The 18,496-nt window shown below is 34.6% G+C and overlaps 3 protein-coding genes across 3 annotated transcripts; 2 read left to right on the top strand and 1 right to left on the bottom strand.

Annotated features, from left to right (window-relative positions):
• Positions 1-3,467: 3,467 nt before the first annotated feature.
• On the bottom strand, positions 3,468-4,340 carry LOC132179474 (glucuronoxylan 4-O-methyltransferase-like protein (DUF579)). The gene has a single exon (XM_059592206.2). The coding sequence runs from the start codon at positions 4,338-4,340 to the stop codon at positions 3,468-3,470; it is 873 nt and encodes a 290-aa protein (XP_059448189.1).
• Positions 4,341-8,071: 3,731 nt separating this feature from the next.
• On the top strand, positions 8,072-10,985 carry LTPG1 (glycosylphosphatidylinositol-anchored lipid protein transfer 1). The gene is made up of 2 exons (XM_059592208.2): positions 8,072-8,537; positions 10,537-10,985. The coding sequence occupies exons 1-2, from the start codon at positions 8,138-8,140 to the stop codon at positions 10,776-10,778; spliced, it is 642 nt and encodes a 213-aa protein (XP_059448191.2). The 5' UTR covers positions 8,072-8,137; the 3' UTR covers positions 10,779-10,985.
• A 1,866-nt stretch (positions 10,986-12,851) lies between these two features.
• Positions 12,852-17,885, top strand: LOC132179435 (Ran BP2/NZF zinc finger-like superfamily protein). Its single transcript, XM_059592163.2, has 10 exons — positions 12,852-13,038; positions 13,546-13,591; positions 14,334-14,449; positions 15,187-15,460; positions 15,901-15,971; positions 16,347-16,392; positions 16,479-16,588; positions 16,746-16,770; positions 16,884-17,035; positions 17,360-17,885. The coding sequence occupies exons 1-10, from the start codon at positions 13,030-13,032 to the stop codon at positions 17,360-17,362; spliced, it is 852 nt and encodes a 283-aa protein (XP_059448146.1). The 5' UTR covers positions 12,852-13,029; the 3' UTR covers positions 17,363-17,885.
• Positions 17,886-18,496: the final 611 nt, after the last annotated feature.

Below are 18,496 nucleotides of genomic sequence, written 5' to 3' on the forward strand. Positions count from 1 at the left end.
TGAGCATATCAAATAACAAATATAAAAAAGTTTATAAACAGAAATTTCGGGCCAATAAAAATTAAGTCGAACGAACTCAAAATGAGTTAAACGAAATTCCAAAACGTTCTTCTCAAAATATTATATCTACCTGTAAAATTTCAATTCAATTAGAGCATGTTAAGGAGACGAAACTAATCCAATAAAATGTCAAATATGACAGTATATCAATCTCCATTACTATTTAATTTAACAAATTCTTCTATTATTTCATCTTGTTAAGGAGACAAAACTGACCCAGCAAGTTTAATCTACTATATGATCAGAGAAGAAAAAAGTTTATTTTAAGATTTAAAGCTAACATATAACTGTGTTTTGGTTGTTCAGGTGCAAAACATGTTAAAGGTCAAAAGTTTTTTTTTTTTTTTTTTTGACAAATAAATATGTACATATCTCAATTTCAAAGGTTACTTGAGCACATTTGATTGCAAAAAACAAATGATAACGAACCAAGGTAAATATCTGAAAAATTCAACAATTATTTTAATCTTTTTTTTTTTTAATCAATTAGATATCATTCATTTCATTTCATTCTAATTTAATATTTGTTATCTTGTAAAAATTCTAAACATAACCCTTGAGAATTGCTTCATGTAATTCATATAACATTTGTTGGGATATCAATTTTGATGAGATCTTGTTGATATATTTAAAAAAAAAAAAAAAAAAAAAAAAAAACTTATTTATAATATCTTTGCAATTTTTATTTTGTTTTTTTATATATAATAGAAAAATTGGGGCATCTTAGGCATTTTTTTTTAAAAAAAAATTAACGAAAAATTATAACGGAATGAGGTAATATTATAAGTTGAAAACTCGAGGGATTGAACTTTGAAGAATTGAAAATTGGTGAACTAAAGCTTATAAAGAACAAAATAGATTAAGAAAATATTCATCTAACATCATGTTTTCATGTTTTAAACTAGTTTGGTTGAGCCAAAAAGTCTGATCAAGAGACAAATATTTATCTGTGAACATTGGATTAGTTTAAATTGTTTCGAGTGAGTAGGTCTCTTTCTTAAACATGCAGATATATTAACATAAAAACCAGATATCAGTGAAAATTTAACGAAAAATCGGGGTATTTTGTTTATTTAAAAAAATAACAAAAAATCATATCGCTAAGCGATATAAACAAAGAATACATCATTGGAAGTGGATTCAAGGTGGTGAAGAAAATCATCAAGGACAAAATTTATTTAGAAAATTGTGTTCCAATTGTATTTAAGCAAGTACTTATTGATGAAAATGATCTTTGGCTATACATTTCAAAAACATATCCAAAAGATGAGTATGCGGATGAGAAACTGACAATCGTAACAGCAAAAGAGTCTTTTGTTAATAACAATGCAAACATGATATCTCTATGGCTAGATAGTATGTATGAATTTAATAAACAGTGTTTTCACAAATTTTATATATGACAGTATACCAATATTTAATAATATTCAATCTATCAATTTGCTTCACTATTCTATCATGTTAGCTTTTCAATGAATGCAATGAAAGTATACTAATACAATAAATTCATAGGGCAAGAGCTCCATGATAAGAGATAAGTATCTTGAATTTAAAATTATTTAAAGTAAATTATAATGAACTGAGTTTAATTTAAAAACAAGTTTTGACATTTCTAGGTTGAATAAACTATTATTCAATTTGCAAGCATTTTGTCAATTAGCTGCTATATTACCGATTTGTTCCACACAGGTTTGTTTCATGAAATTAAATATTTAAGAGAGACAAGATCATCATTGTTTAAAATAGAGTACTGTTTGTATAAAGATTGATAAGTTTTCTCATATTTTTCATTGTTTCATTAAATATCAGGAGTTAGCAATAAGTTAGTCATCCAATGCTACAATTACTCCAATGAACATCGATATGAGCTGCAACCTAAGGAAAAAGTTGAGCTTCTAGCAACCTACTTTAAGTTGAGAAGTTGTGAGTTTAGCGATAGTGTACTCGTTGCTAGTATAATGACTAATGAGCCATGTTTATTTTTTACAAGTCGCCATTTGGAAAAGATAAAACGAGAAGTATAAAAAAGGTAATAGTTTTTTGTTGTTGGTTATAGAAATTTTTTATCAACTTATAAAATCAAATCTATTTTCATATCTAAAAAAGATTGATGAATTAAACTTTGAAATTTGCTTGAAAAACACTAAAACACAAAGATGATGACATGTCAATTATGGTATGTTGAAGCTACTCTCTTTTATCGATTATGTTATAATTTTATGAAATTATTATTGGGTGACCTGGCTTGAATCATAAACATGACCTGGATCATAAACCTATTATTTAGAACATACAAATCATCATTTTTTTTTTTCCATACAAATCATCATTTTTTTATTATTATTATTTTTTTCTTTTGTGTCCAATATTGTGACAAAATGTGTCCGATTTCCGGTCCATAACAATTTATATAAACACTTTTTTTGGCTTGAATCTCTATATGCACCTACCAATCACTAGTCACCGTCCATTTTTGTAGAAAATGCATTTTTCGCACCGCAAGCTGAAAATGGTATCTCATATCAGACTTTTTTTCAAAATCCCCAAATAGACCAAATCCCATGAGAAAACATACGAGAATGATTAGCACAAGTACTTTTTCATCGTTCTAGCAAAAACAATTCAAACTAAAGACATAAATTTGCTACAAACTACTTTGTAGATAATTTATACAAACTCATATAATAAAATGACAATTGTCCATTAACTATTCAAAAAATATGTGAAAAATATGTGTTAATAAAAAATCATATACTTCTCACTTGTTAAGGAACACATGTTACTTTTTTTAATAAATCAGTTTGTAGCAAATTTTTATTCCGAACTAAAAGTTTTATTGAAAGGCCAATGTTTTGCCCAAATTATCTAAATATAGTACATACGTGCAGTATACAAATAAAATAGAAAAGAAAAACCCATTTTTCAAGTATAGTAGTTTGTTAAGGGTATTATAATTTTGGTTACAAAATTTTTTAGGTGTTCATAATTAATAAAATAATTTTTTTTAAAAAAATGTTTAGCTTATCCTTTAAACATTTTTCTTTGAAGTAATAAGTAACTAATGCATTACAATATTACTTGTCACTTCAACCTGATCATCTCATGAGTAAGAAAGACCAATAGATATGTAGACATACTTAGAAATTCATTTTATGTCGCTCTAAGAATAACATGAATATTAAAATTACTAATTACTCAAAATTTCACTCCCCATTTCATGAATTATAGTCATAAATTTGACTTAAAATAGACTTAGATTCTCTCAATGCTGCAACCTTTTATTAAATACCGTAGCTAATTCTATTTCATTAAATAATATATAGTCCCTACAAAAGTAGACAACAAATACGACGGTAACAACAGTGACCACCAATTCCCCCCACCCCTCAAGCAGCCCTCTATGCATTCTAGCAAAAGCTAGCACCGTTGCTAGCACCATCGCTCACGTTAGCCACAGACGGTATCTCAAAGTGCCAAAGCCTCCCTACGGCCTTGATCAGGTTCTTCCTGCACAGGAACTCCTCCGCGTACACCTTCTCCACCTTCCGATCAACATCGTGGAGGAACACATGAGTCGCACCGGATCCCTTCCTGTTCCTCGCCATCACGGCCGCCGAGAATATAGCGCCCATCCGACCTGGCGCCTCTGCGAAGTACCCACGCGGTGCGTCGATCATGATCAGGTCCCACTCCTTCTCATAAACCTCGTCTGGCAAGTTGTCCAGGGCCAACGCGCATTGTGTATTGCCACGGAGGACCCCATTCGACGACGAGCACTGCGGCTCCGACCGGTAGGAGGATAGCAGCTCATCGGCCTGGGAGAGCTGCGTCCGGTATGGGACCGTGTGGGCCCGGAGGTACGGCGCGTCCTTGAGGACGGTTTGGACCCACTTGGGATCCTCCTCGAGGAATAGCGTGGTGCCATGTGGGTTGAGCGAGGTCCACATGAGTGAGTCGTGGCCAAGCCCGAAGACGAGGAAGTTGCAGGGGGCGCGTGACTTGAGGATCTCGAAGGAGACCGTGATCTCACCCAGCGACTGCTGTGGTACCACCCGTGACGTGGCGTAGTGGATGATGGCTTCGAGCTGGGTCGGCGTGGGCGAGTAGTTGGCCACGGCACAGCTTCTAGAGCCGCCGCCTGCGAGTGAGCAAAGTAGGGAAGTCTCCCTAATTGGACCGTATCCGATGAAGCTGGAGACGAGTAGCATGCCGCCGATTAGACCGGCCAGGGCCACGCCAATGAGAAATGCCTTCTCCGGTAACGAACGACGACTCTTCATGCTTTCCCGTTACTTTGGTATGGGAGGTGAAGAAAATAATAAAATGACATTTCGGGAAAGAATTGTAATATAGAATGAGACAAATATACCCTTGCAATTCGGACTGGCGCACACCTTTCAAAGGGTGTTTTTTTAATTTTATTTTTATATTCAATATGGAAAAGGAGAAAAGGTTCGTTTCAAAGGGCTTTGATTTTTTCTTCTTTTACTGGTTTTCGGTGCGAAAGGTCATCATGTCCGACAAGTTCACGTTGGGACGGATACTTGGAATCTTTTGGGGGGTCTTCAATGTCTAATTCCTTATCTTGAAATACCACGTGGACTGTCTAGAGTCTCGTATCCCAAATTCCTAGCGGGTTGTAGTTTGATTTTTTCCAACATAAAATTCCAAATAAATCCAGAAAGTCATAAATGGAGGTTGATTTGTCTCAATTTGTTAATTATGATATGACGTAAAAATAAAAAATAATTTTTGAATATTTTATGATTGGAATTATTTATTAATATTTTTAATTTAAAAAGAGAAAACAAGAAAATAGGAAAACAGTTTTATCAAATGAAGAACAATAGATTTATGCCTAATTAAAGCATTTATTTATTCAGTGAGGTGAGGCTAAACCGTTTGGGTCAAGTATTAAAGATGAGAACCAATGGAAGTCACAACCTACTCGCACTTACTTGAGTTAACTAGTTAAGTTTGTTGTGTTATATAAAAGATTATGAAAATGAAACCAAGCACTTGTAAAATATGATTATTATCATACTTAATATGCATATTGATATGAAAATCAAACAATAGAAATATTAAATATACCATTTTTGATAACGTCTTGGGATGTTTCACAAGTCTTCCAAGGGCCCAATACTAGCTCAACGTCAATCCTTTACTTCCGATTTCTAAAACCCATCAAGTATGAGAACGACAGTCCAAAGCCACTCGTACTGAAGTTGATAACTTGGGCTAGACGTTCAGATGACAATATCCCAAGTCGTCCACCTTTTCAACCCGTCAATTGCGATATCTAGAAGCCACTTAAGGTCACTGGCGGGCTGGCGGCTAACTGAGCGTTGTCATCATGTCATGGGCAGGGGTTGACCCTGACACGTATCTTCCTGTTGAGATGGGATCATGGATCAGAGGAGTGGCCCAAAGCAAATAAAAGATAAGAATCATACAAATGGGCCAATTTAGGTCCAATAGGACTTTTTTTTTTTTTTTTTAATTTTATTTTAACAATGCCCACACACATTTTCGTATATTCAATGATGTTAAATGAGTCCAACTCAAATAACTTTTGCTATCCATGTCTTAGATTTAGTCTGCTATCCGTATCTTAAATTTAGTCTGATCAAAGTTGTAACACATCAGTCCCATATTAGGAATATAAGAAAAAGCTTACATAGAGTGGGTAGTTTACAAAGATAATTATAGGTGTTAAGTCTCACATTGTCTAGTTACTAGGTAAAAATAAGCTTTATAATAAATTCTAAGGAAGCTCCAAATTGACTAGTCCTTTTGGGGTGATAGCGCAGATGTGGCTAGCGCTTTTCCCTAGGTCGTTACAAGAGTAAATATGTTATTTAACTGTATTAGTACATGAGTTAGCGAAAAATTGAAGTTATAGATAGCACATGATTGTAATAATTATATATGGGTTAGCGAAAGATTGATGTCATAGATAGCACCTGATTGTAAGAATTTTTGTTTGTATCTATAACTTTGTAACTTCATAGCATGTGGCTATAATTTTTGCAGAGCTTCATACTTTGTGCTATAAGAGCTTTATGCTCGTGATATTTAATCAATTAAATTCTCAGATTTTCGTTAAAAAAAAATTCGCTCGACACGATTTAAATTTGGATAAATGATGTGAAACTTATTCATTGTAAATGATTAAAACAATTAATTAAAATAAATGATACAAGTACAAATGAATAAGTTCCACATCATGTTGGTTTACTTCTCTTTATAAAAATTTTAATATCCCTAACATTTCTCTTAAGCTAGTAAACAATACTTGTATAATTTCAACTTGATTTGTTAAACTCATGTGAGGTCATATATATTTGTGACGTAAAGGATTGCTCATCAATTTTTTTTTTATTATTTTTTTAGAAAATAATATTGACCTATAACTTCATTATTTTTTGATCCCTATGATTTACTTTTTATCATAAAAGGTCTCTTTGGTTTGCTTAAAGACGAAAATGGTCCCTTCATCAAAATTTCGTCCAAATTTAATGGAATGCCCCATCAGCACCAATCACGGTTTGAGATGTGTCTATATAATTAATTAAAAAATAAAATATTTTTTTTCAAAAAAAAATTAAAAACATTAAAAAAAATTAAAAAATTATATACCAAGGGCCATGGGGGTGGTTCGGCCACCTTCAAATTGGTCGGTCTGACTCATTTGGGGGTGGCCGAACCACCCCATGGCCAAAGACTACCCTCAAATGGCCAAAGCCACCCTCAAATTATTATTATTATTATTTTTAATTTAATTAAATATAATTTTTTTAAAGTTTTTAATTTTTTTTAAAATTAATTAATTAATTGTGTGAACACGTGTTAAGCCGTGATTAGTGCTGACGTAGCGTCTGTCAAATTTTGGATGAAATTTTGACAGATGGATCATCTTCGTCTTTAGGCAAACCAAAAGGATATCCTATGATAAAAAGTAAACCTTAAAGGTCAAAAAATAAAGAAATTAAACCATATGATTGAATAAAGTATTTAGCCCTAATAGATATTAGTATTAACATATCTATGCTATAATAATAATAATAATAATAATAATAATAATGTAGAATAATATATTAATTTATGTAAATTCTATAATTTTATAGTGTAAAATTAATCTTAATTTGCTTGGTAAAAAAAATATAAAATATAGCTTGAGCTCATCTTGTTTAATTAAACTAGCTAAACTCAAATAAAAAGCGAATTTAATTGATTTTTGTGGAGCGGAGTTTTAACAAATTTAAAATAGGATTGAATCGGGTAGGATCGATTTCTACACCAGAAGGAGTCAAGTCGAATTTAAATATATATTTTTATGTGTAATTTTAAAAATTATACTTTTATGTGAAATTATTTCATTGTGCTGAAGTAAGAGCGTAAATAAGCCTGAATTAGTCTTTATTTAAAAAATTAAAAATAAATTAACACTATCTCCTCAACCGTATAAAACAGTGGTGATATAAAAATATATAATTTATGGCATTAATGATGTTTTATTATATTTACTCAAGTCGATTACTCAAACGTCAAATCTATGTCTAGTGGCCACACTAATCGAGGACGTCACTTTCTCATCCGTTTATCTCCGTTCAATTATCTGTATGTTTAATCGCAGCCGTCCATGCTTTGAAATCACAAGCCCCACATCAACAAGAACTTCTATTCGTTTCTCGGTAAAATCAATCGGAGCTTTGAATGATACATGCACATATCACAGCTGCCACGTCGCGCCTAGTGCGAAACGTGTTCGGGTAAAGCTGAACCTCATTTATGGCAATAGTCCTCTTCTACAACCGTCAGCTTGTTCCATTGGACAATTAATTGCAGCCCAACAACCCAAATGGGCTTCCATTTAGACCTCGGCTGTGCCACCCTGTCTAATTTTGCTGGGACTGCTATACAAATATCTGAACCGTCCAATGCGAAGCGGCGCAGACGGGTCGGCCCAGATGCAATTAAAACCTCTGCTTCACTCTGCTGCTTGCCATCAATAGCCACCCACCTATCTCCAACCGTTCTGCGCCCGTTGTTATATAGCAAAGCCCCGCTGGAGATGTTCATGCGTTCAAAGAGACCCAAGAGGATAAGCAAAATGAAAGCCCAGTCGTCCCATCTCATCGCCCTCTTCTTCTTTTTCTTCTTCTTGCTCTTCTGCGGTTTTGCTGCAGAAGCTGGTGAAGCGCTAGCAGGCCTGGCAGATAAGTGTAGCAAAGATTTTACTAAGGTGGTGTCGTGCCTGAACTACGCGAAGGGGATTGCGAATACACCCACGAAGGATTGCTGCACTTCGGTGAAGGAAATAAGGGACGATGATCCGGTGTGCTTGTGTTACGTTATCCAGCAGACTCACAACGGTAGCGAGCAGATCAAGAGTTTTGGTCTCAAGGAGGAAAGGCTGCTTCAGCTCCCTACTGCATGCAGCCTGAAAAACGCAAGCGTTACTAATTGCCCCGGTAAGCGTTACTAATTGTTCATCATGTCAAATCCCAGTGTTATAGAAAAATATTAATGGCTTACTAGCGGCTGGCCGGTGTCAGATCAAGTGATTTTTGCTGCTATTTAATTAATTAAGCTGTCTGTCAATAAACTCGTTGATATCTTGAAGCAAATAGGTGTGGATCTGGTCCGTGTTAGGGAGAGAATTATGCTGTCAAGTCATTGAAAAAAGTTAAATGATAGAACACCATTTAACACTAATTACTTGTTCAGCTAGGATATTGTGAACTCACATAGTAGTACTAGTAACCATTCAGTTTCTGTGTTTGGAAAAGGGTCGGATCGGACCGGATTCAAAAATTAAAAAAATTATTTTCAAAATTAATTTTAACGCTCTTACTTTTTATATCAAAAATAAAATTTTAATTTGTTTTACAAAACATTCTTATTTTTTTTCTCATATCAATTAAATTTACTACAACTCCCTTTTTTTCATTCTATTGCTGAACACAGCCTATGAGCTCCACAATCAACATGCAATCACAATAAGTCTCTCTCCCTCATTTATGAGTTACAAGTTTCTTTCATATTCACCTCACTGATCATGCTTGCGCACGAGTCATTTACAAATGTAAATTCAAAAGAATCATGCGTATATATTAGAGTTGCATCAATTATAATTCACCGAATGCAACTTTATTCTAAGAGCCGGCCACCTAATATATACTGTACACTCTTTGCTTGAGCCAAACTCTAAACATGTGAAGTACCATGACACTAGTTTAAGCAAAAGCTAAACTATATATTGTGTTTAAGAGAGAATTACCTGCTAGCTAGACTTATCAAAACCATATTAATATTATACATGTTTCGACACCCCTCTAACTCAAAAACTCAAAAACTCAAAGTAATGGGTTTCGGTTCAATTTTTTTATACATATTAATTATTCACTTAATTTTTTTTTTTAGTGTGAGAACTCACACGCACACTCACAAGAGTTTGGGTATCAAGTTTTGTTAGAATATTAATTTATATGTGGTAGTTCTTCTAAAGCCGTAAGGGATTTCGCACCCCTCTTTACTATATATGTCCCAGCAGTGCATGCTGGTGGCAGAGCAATTTTACTTGGCTCTTCCACAGTCACAATTGTCGGAATTATTTCACCTCCCATTGTTGGGCAAACCTCCAATTTTGCAATTTCCACATGTATATTATTTTTGCACAGAAGATATTTTATTGATTTTTCATTGTAGCTAAGTCAAAGCCAGAAAAAACAAAAAGGAATAGTCCAATCTACCTTAAGACATTGGACAAACTGTCTCCTGTTTTCATTCAATGGAGGACAGTAACGTTGGGTGGTTAGGGAGATGACATTCAATGTTTAGTGGTGCACTATAATGACTTTACCTAATTTATTGACAACTTGTTGGGCGATGGTTAATTAATTAATCAACTTTGTTTGTTAATCACTAGGGAAAAGATATCTTTCTAGCTATCATTTCTCTCAAATGCAAAGGAGAACTGAAATTTCCACACATAGAAAGAATATCTACCCCACCATATCTCAGCTTGTAGGTGCGTCAGAATCAACTTGACAACATATATATGGCAACCTAATCAATGCTTGGAGTAAAACAGTTTTTATTAAATGATCAAGGAAACAAAAATGACTTGACAATTGCTTTAATTACTTAGCTTTTCTTGCTTATGTGTGTATGTGTTTTTGGTTTATGGGAAAGTGACAATAACTTTATGCTCAGTTATATAAGTAGTTCTTTGTCTTCATTTTCTTTTAGGCCTCGTGTAAAAGCCTAATTAAGAAGATAAAGAAGTTCCAATCCTAACTTTGAGCTTTTGTTGCTCTTGCTTTCTCTTTAGTCTTTACTAAAGCAAAATGAAGAAAGAAAGATACTTTGTATATATTATTGCTTTCCAGATATAATGTTAACTTTGCTTGTAAGATTTTTCTTTCTTTTTGTATGCTAACTTTGCATTGTGCCTTTCTGTTTGGACAGGCCTGCTCGGACTATCTCCTAGCTCCCCAGACGCTGCCATCTTCACAAATGCTTCAACGGCAACACCCACTCCATCGACAGGAACATCATCGTCACAGGAGACAGCTAAGGACTCCAATATTGGATCTGGGCTTGGGCCCAACTCGGCTGGGCTGATCGCGACGGCTATAACCATCCTCTTTCTCTTTGCTTTCCCAGTTGGGTCTCCGTCTGCCGCTACCTTCGAGTTGGGCAGTACATGAGGATTGAGAAGTTTCACCTAGCTCGGAGTAGCCAAGCTTCCTTTTTTCTCCGTTGTTGTAATCGACCTTTCAGGACTTAGAATACTTGATTTGTCTTTGCATCATGTTGTTTTGGGTGACTCGCTTTTACATTTATCTTGATTTGCTATGTATGCCGTAATTAGCAACCTTTTTCTAAATTGAGGGCCTCTGACATTGGGTGTGCTACCGCTAGTGTTGCAATTTATTGAACTATTTCAACCAAGTAGTTGTTAGTTAAGAGCGAAATGGGCTTTTTTTCTTCACTTTCTTAGAAGCGGTAGAAAACAAAGCCCTCCAATAAGAACTCTTTGAAAAAGGAAAAGGAAAAATGCTGATAGTACGTATAATGCTAAACTGGTTTCACTTCCAACTTAATGTGGTTTTTCATAAGGTGATACTAGGAGTAATGCTATAAGTCTTCTTAGAGTCATCTCAAATGTGATGTGGCTTTTAAAATTATCAATAGATCATAAGTCAATAAATCGATCGCATCTCAAATTGAAGAGTGATTTTAAAAGTCACATCACATTTGAGATGATTATATGAGAACTTTAAGAAGACTTATAGCATTACTCTCCTAGCGGTTAATCAGCAGTTAGCGGTCAACCGTTTTTTCAAAGAAAAAAAAAAAATTTGTGCTTTGCTCGGCTCGTTATTCTTCTTGTTTAGCTGAACTCGCCTGCCAGGCAAGCCGAGTACTCTAAGCTTGGTTCGCCCAGCATAAGTCAATATTTAAAAGATTAGGGAAGGACATGTGTTTTATACAGATGAGTGACTGTGGAAGTGGTCATTTTTTTTTTTTTTTTTCGATGGGGACAAACAAAAGGCAATTGAAAACACTTGTAGTTGTCCGTGTGGGAGTATGGGACAAGGCCAAGAGGCAAATTGAAAACCCCACTCTCCACACGTCAGTTTCATGCACAACTCAATTTTTAAAAACTTAATATTACATTATATAACATACAAACAATATAATTTTATTCTATATTAAATAAATTATATACAATTAATATATATTCACTAATGTTACTTAATAAGTAATATATATATATATATATATATATATATATAAAGCGATTAGTGATTAGCGGTTTTGAAGGTTAGCGGGCAGTTATTAAGTGCCCACCTTTTCACCACTAGTTTTCATACCTAACTCGGTCCATGTGGCATACACTTGCTAAACAAATGAACTGCACCAGTGGAAACGTACTGGCAAACAATAATTTCATTCAAGTTGGTTTGTGTGTGGACCCATAGACAAATATTCTCTACATATCCTCTCATTTTATTAGGATCGATGGCACAATAAAGATTTTATTTTATTGAATTTTAATTTTGTACATAATACCATAAAATAAAATCTTATAAGACCTATTATCATTTCAATTCTAAAAACCTCTAGAAACTAGAACCAAAATCCAAATTTAAAATAACAAATAAGAGCTATGTTTGTTGGACATTTTCTCTTACAAATAATTTCTTCATTAGTATTCGTTATATTTATCTTAATTAATTTTTTTGTTCATTTATAATAAATTAGTTACACATTAGTTTGGTAAGTTTTTCTTGTTAAAAAATTTGATACCCATAACATTTTTTTTTTTATAATATTATTTTTAATTTTCTAACAAGAACATCTTAAGTATTTAAGAAATGAAATGGAATCATTGTAATTGTAATACTTAATATAAATATGTGTGTATGTATAAAGAATATATACATACTATAATAAATACTTGTATAGACTTCATACTAGATTATTTAGATTATTGTAATAAACATATATTATAGATCAATGATAAAATTAAGCTCAACTCTGATTTGAAAGAAAATTAAACTAATCAAACTTAAACATTAAATTATAACTTCGGCTCAACTTATAGCCTAGCAAAATATTCTGAAATTGCTTAAGAATTAGTGGATTTAGTCCCATCAATTTTAGGAGCAAGTAGAGAAATCCTTCCCATTCTCCCTTTTACTTGTTAAAAAAGAAAAAAGAAAAAAGAGAAATCCTTATCCACGGCCCTACTTCATCTTCATCCAAGTGAAAAACACAAAACGGTGCGTGTTGTGTACCGAACTCAAGACCCAAGGTCCCAAACAACCGAATGCTCGAAAACCCTTGGCATCTTATCGAGGCTCGTGACGCTCGTCCCTGTTAGCCCACCATCGTTCTCTCGCGTTCGAATCTAGAGCAAGGTCTCGCGTTTCTCTTTCACTCTTAATCGCCATGTCTCAGGTGATTCTCATACAATTCGTTCATTTATATCTTATCTGCTTCTTCGTTTTCCCTCTCTCGGCTTTTAGTTTCGTGCTTTTTTGCTACTCCGAACCCTAGCAAATCCTAGAGGATAAGCATCTCAACAAGAAGATGGAACCTATTGTTTTTAATTTATTTATTTTTATCGATTTGAATCTATTTTAGTTCATGGATTTCCTTTTTGATCAATTTAATGTGTTTGAGGATAAATATAGGTTTGTTTGGATGTTGTGGTAGTCTCAGGGCGTGTTTGGTTGCGCATAATTAGATTTTATTGGGAGTGTGAAATTTCTGGCTTCGTTATGGTGTTAAAAGATGGTTTCGAATTTATTAGCTTGGTTTTAGAATTGAAGCCTTTAATTTCAATTATAAGTTCACAGTTCCGAGCAACCAAAGACAGTTTCAGGGTTTTGGAGCATTGAGTCGAGTGAATTTCTGTAGCTAGCGAATAACTGTTCTTTTTTTCTTTCTTTTTTGGCGCTTCAGGTTGACAACAGAAATTCTTCGGCATCCAAGCGTGCTAGAACTGATGGTAGGTTTTGTTTTATGTGGTTGTTGTATTTTTCAAGTTTGGTGTTAATCTTAATGCATATGATGTTTCCATTCAATGAACATGGATGATTTTATGTCCGTTGCAATCTACTTCTTTTGCTAGGAATCTTATTTAAGTTTATGTATCTAATGGGTTACATATGAATTGGAGTTTAGGGCTTGTAAATTATATACCAAATAAAGAATATTGGTCTGCACACAATACATTCACTAGGTGGTTGAATTTAGGAAATTGCATTTGCCCATAATTTAAGTATTGTCCCTGGCTCAAGTTGAAAATTTTCAGTGACATGGCTTGTTTCTAGGATGTTAAGAATCGCCAATCACAAGTGGTAAAAAAAGTCTGGTACATCTGACAATTGACATAAAGTACGGACATGGCACGCACACAAAAAAAAAAAGAAAAAAAGAAGATCAGATAGGCATGATAGGCATGATAGGCATGATATACATAGCTAGTGACCAGTATTAGGTTTCAGTTACCATCCAATAACTCTGCAGCCTCTAGGTATGATATACATAGCATATTATGCATTAACACTCTAATAGCAGCTGGACTACATTTGTCTGGTGATATTTCTCATTGAAATGGTTATTGCTTTAATGTTACTCATTCTCTTCTGAGAATAGCTTACTTACATTAATTATTTAGCTTTGGTGGTGATAGTTCTTTCCTTTTTGGTGCTGATGTTGGGTTGCATCCATTAACGTGTGGCTTGTAGGTAGTCGTAGAGAAGATGATTGGACATGCCCTAGCTGTGGTAATGTCAATTTTTCATTCAGGACAACTTGCAATATGCGTAATTGCACTCAACCAAGGCCTGCTGATCATAACTCAGTAAGATAGAAACTAAAGCTACTCTATTTTCTATTGGATTAATGGTTACTAGACGATTTTACTACAAATCAGACTGTTGTTTGTTGTGTGGTTTACTTATTACTTAAAAACTCGAGCGTTCCATGTGTTTGTATGCATATTTTGTATGATTGTTTCCTTTATATATCATGGTTGCTGATACGTGCATTAGTTTAACATTACTTTAATCAATGCTGTATCATTATGTTTGATTGCATGTGTTTGTTTGCGAATTGGGTTAATATCAAATTTTAATTTTAAATCATTTCCAAATACTTACTTTCCCGTACTTATCAAAAAAAAAAAAAAACTTGCTTTTCCATCAAGCTTTCAAAGATTTTAACAGAGATGTAATCTTTTCAGTAAGCAAGAATTTGGGCAAGTGGCAAGATAGATTCTTGGACTGTATATGTGAATTTTTTCTGGAAGTTTTCATTTTTATTTTTTGCTTTATTTTGTTTGAAGTATAATACTTGTAAATTTTTCTTTTCTTTTGATTGTGATGGAGGTAGCCTCTTTCTTTCACGAGCTGCCGATAGCCTTCATTTTAGTGTATTGTTTTTTTAGGCTCATTATGATCTTGTTGATTAGGTTGATATCTAGTACTTAATGGTTTACTCTCTGCGTGCTGATTTTGGTTCACCTTTCTCACTTTGCTGTTTCAATTCATTTCAATTGTCATATATTCTAATGATTTAATTTATGGTCTCTCTTTGCAGAAATCTGCTGCAAAGCCTGTGCAAGCCCCACAGGGTTACTCATCCTCAGCTCCTTATGTAGGTTCTGCTGCACCCTCTTCAATGTATCTGGGTGTGCCGCCCTATGGTTCTTCTCTGTTCAATGGATCATCTATTCATCCCTATGATGTACCTTATTCTGGGGGTTCAGCGTACCACTACAACTATGGCAGCCGCCTTTCTGCTGGCAGCCCTTACAGACCTCTACCTTTGTCTGGACCAACACCTTACTCAAGCGGATCTATGATGGGAAATGGTATCTTCTGCCAAATTTGTTCTCTTATGAAGTTTACAATCCCTCTTTTCCAAAGAACAAATAAATTGAAGTTCTAGATGAAATTATTGTTTATGATTCCATCATGGTCCATGTTACCACTACTTTGCGTGCATCAAGTTTTTATTTTATTTGGGATTACTGCCATTCATATTTTCTGTAGTGTGTGTAATTATGGGAAGCCTCTTGTATAAGCTAGTGTTAGTGGCTCAATCAACTTTTCAAATTCTTCTAAATCCTGTGACTTCCCCTTTTTTCCTTGAACCGACTCGGGCCATATATTTTTTTGGCATATTTGGATGGTTTCATTTCTCATGATGGAATGAGGTGGAAATGAAGAATACCTTGAGTCTTTCTCTTTGTGATTACGTCTTGTATCTATTCTTAATGATTTATTTTTTTTCTTTCTTGTCCTTTTCCAGGTGGGATTTATGGTATTCCCCCTTTGATGGATCGTTATGGCCTGGGCATGCCCATGGGCCCTGGCGCAATGGTATGTTGCAGAGATTACTCCATTATCAAGACTAGGAACTCGGGATACCATGCAACATTTTATCTTAGCTTTTTATATATATGATAGTTTATTGGAATCTGAGATTCTCTGCAGTGATTTTTTTTTGCATGTGCATTCAGTTTAATTATGTGTGTTGTAATAAGTACTGTTATGCTTTTGTCACGCCTCTTAACTGGTGGCTTTTCAGAGCCCTCCCTCTTTTGGTGATTCACTTGCACACTTTTGGTAGAAACATAAGTAATAGACACATATAGGTTGCACTGTAGTTTCATCTTTAATGGGGCATATAGATTTTGCTGAATTTTGTGTGTACCAAGATGTAGGTTAGAATTAATGAGCTTTTTATTTGTGCAGGGGCCAAGGCCGGGATTTTTTCCAGAGGATAAATCTCAAAAAAAAGGTGCATGTCTTAGTCAATCATTTTCCACTTGGAGCTTCCTTGTGAACTAATTTTGTTTTTCTTTCCCTTTCTAAATGATCCTCTAGATGCAACACGTGATAATGACTGGACATGTCCAAAGTGTGGAAATATCAACTTTTCATTTAGAACGGTTTGTAACATGAGAAAGTGCAACACACCAAAGCCCGGATCCCAGGTCCGTGCTGCATTATCACACACCATGTGATGGTCTTTATTTTAAGCCTTTCTTTGCAATTGACACCATAATTTACATCTTTTCTGAATATACCTCTCTTTTAGAATATATATATATAATTTGTTTGATCTGAAAGAATGTTCTCTTGCTTATGCAGGCTGCCAAATCTGAAAAGAATTCTAGTAAGTTGATAAGATGCATCTTTGCCTATTAAATGCCTTTACCTTCTTTTAGATCTGTAATATTTCTGGATTCATCTTGCAACTCTGACACTCATTTTTCTGTTGCCTTTCAGAACAAAAGATGCCCGAGGGAAGCTGGAAGTGTGAGAAATGTAATAACATAAACTATCCATTCAGAACCAAGTGCAACAGACAGAACTGTGGGGCTGACAAACCGGCTGAGTCAAATAAGTCACCTTCACCAACGCCAGATGAAGATAACCAGGTTTGTGATGTGACATTTTCTCTGTATCTCCATTTGTTGCTTGAAATTGTCACCAAGTTTAATAAGAATTTCTGTACACACAACAAATGTGATAAATATTCAATTTTGCATTTTTTGTGGGTCACTTGCAAGGGTTACCTCTTATCAACCCCCCCACCATCCCCCCCCCCCCCCCCCCCCCCCCCTCTCTCACCAACCCCAACCCCAAAAAAGAAACCATTTTCTTGTGTTTTTTTTTTTTTTTTTTTTTAAATTGTAGTTATTTTTATTTTCTTTTATATTTCTTCATTGCATCCGTTAATTTGCAATTGTCTACTGTTCCAGTGAGTACTAGGACATGTTTGAGGGTTGAGAAGGTCCAGAGTTGTCGTCCAGCCTTGCTCAATGTGGGTGTCTGAAAGTCAGTCTTGTCGTCCTCATGTTGCCGCGGTTGTCGAGTTACTCTACCTTCTAATGATCTGTGTCAAGTTGTTGTATTAACTGCAATGGTATTTGAGGTCTCTATATTGTTCTGATGCATTATGTGTCAGCCAGCTTAATCTGGCGAGGATTTACAGGTTGGTTCTGGTTTCTGTAGCTAGGATTTCGTACTTTGCAATCAGCTCATCTATCCCAGTGGGTATGCTAGATAAGTTATCAGGGGCATAAGCTTACTGCAGGCTGCGTTTTCTAGTTTTCATTTCATTCTAAATTGTGTCTGTGCCGTTGAAGTATCTTTGTTTAACAGATGCTTATGTTTAGAAGCCTATGACGTTCCTAAGTTCTAAAGATCATGTTAAATTTGGGGGACTAGAAAACGTGTCTTACTCATTTGTCAGTCACTTTTCTGATGGGTACACGTGTTACAGTCTCACGTGTTCTTGTTTCATGATCACAAAAGAATTGGTAGGGTTGTTGGTATTTGGCATTAGACTCATTTCTGGGTCGTTGAGAGTAACACATGCTGTTACTTCCATTGAAAAATTTGCAGTGTATTTAGCCACATTTTTCAGGCAAGTTACATTAACATTTAACATGAATATGAGTATATGACACATCAGGCTGCATGGGTCCTTGTGTTTTCTTATCTTACAAGGTTAGGGCTTCATATCTTCATTGGCTTTTACCACCCCCTTCTCTCGGAGAGATCCTCTCCATTTGAAATGGAGAATATCTATTTAGTGTAAAAAGAGGAATAATATTGTAAATTTTGCCCTTCAACTTTAATGTTAAGACAATATTATCCTTCATTTTACATTAAATTGATACTCAATTTCAAATGAAAATGGAAAGGATCCTATTCCCCTTCTCTCGCCACAATAGTTGACGATTTGAAATGTGAAATGTCTTGGCTGGGTTATTCATCACATTCTTTTTGAACTCTACGGGCCTCCGGGTTGAAGTTCGAAGTCAAATTACTGTACCCAGAGGTTTCATTAAAATTTGATTTCCAGTGCATAATTTCCTTTCTGTAGAACATTT

Source organism: Corylus avellana, chromosome 4, assembly GCF_965113065.1.
Source record: "Corylus avellana chromosome 4, dhCorAvel1.hap1.2, whole genome shotgun sequence".
Taxonomy (NCBI): Eukaryota; Viridiplantae; Streptophyta; class Magnoliopsida; order Fagales; family Betulaceae; genus Corylus; species Corylus avellana.

What these genes read in the sequence shown, in the direction of transcription:
- LOC132179474 (XM_059592206.2), bottom strand. Translation starts at nt 4,340, where the DNA reads ATGAAGAGTCGTCGTTCGTTACCGGAGAAGGCATTTCTCATTGGCGTG.
- LTPG1 (XM_059592208.2), top strand. Translation starts at nt 8,138, where the DNA reads ATGTTCATGCGTTCAAAGAGACCCAAGAGGATAAGCAAAATGAAAGCC. An exon ending in AAGCGTTACTAATTGCCCCG is followed by an intron (nt 8,538 to 10,536) that starts GTAAGCGTTACT and finishes CTGTTTGGACAG; the next exon opens with GCCTGCTCGGACTATCTCCT.
- LOC132179435 (XM_059592163.2), top strand. An exon ending in CGGATCTATGATGGGAAATG is followed by an intron (nt 15,461 to 15,900) that starts GTATCTTCTGCC and finishes GTCCTTTTCCAG; the next exon opens with GTGGGATTTATGGTATTCCC. An exon ending in GGATAAATCTCAAAAAAAAG is followed by an intron (nt 16,393 to 16,478) that starts GTGCATGTCTTA and finishes ATGATCCTCTAG; the next exon opens with ATGCAACACGTGATAATGAC.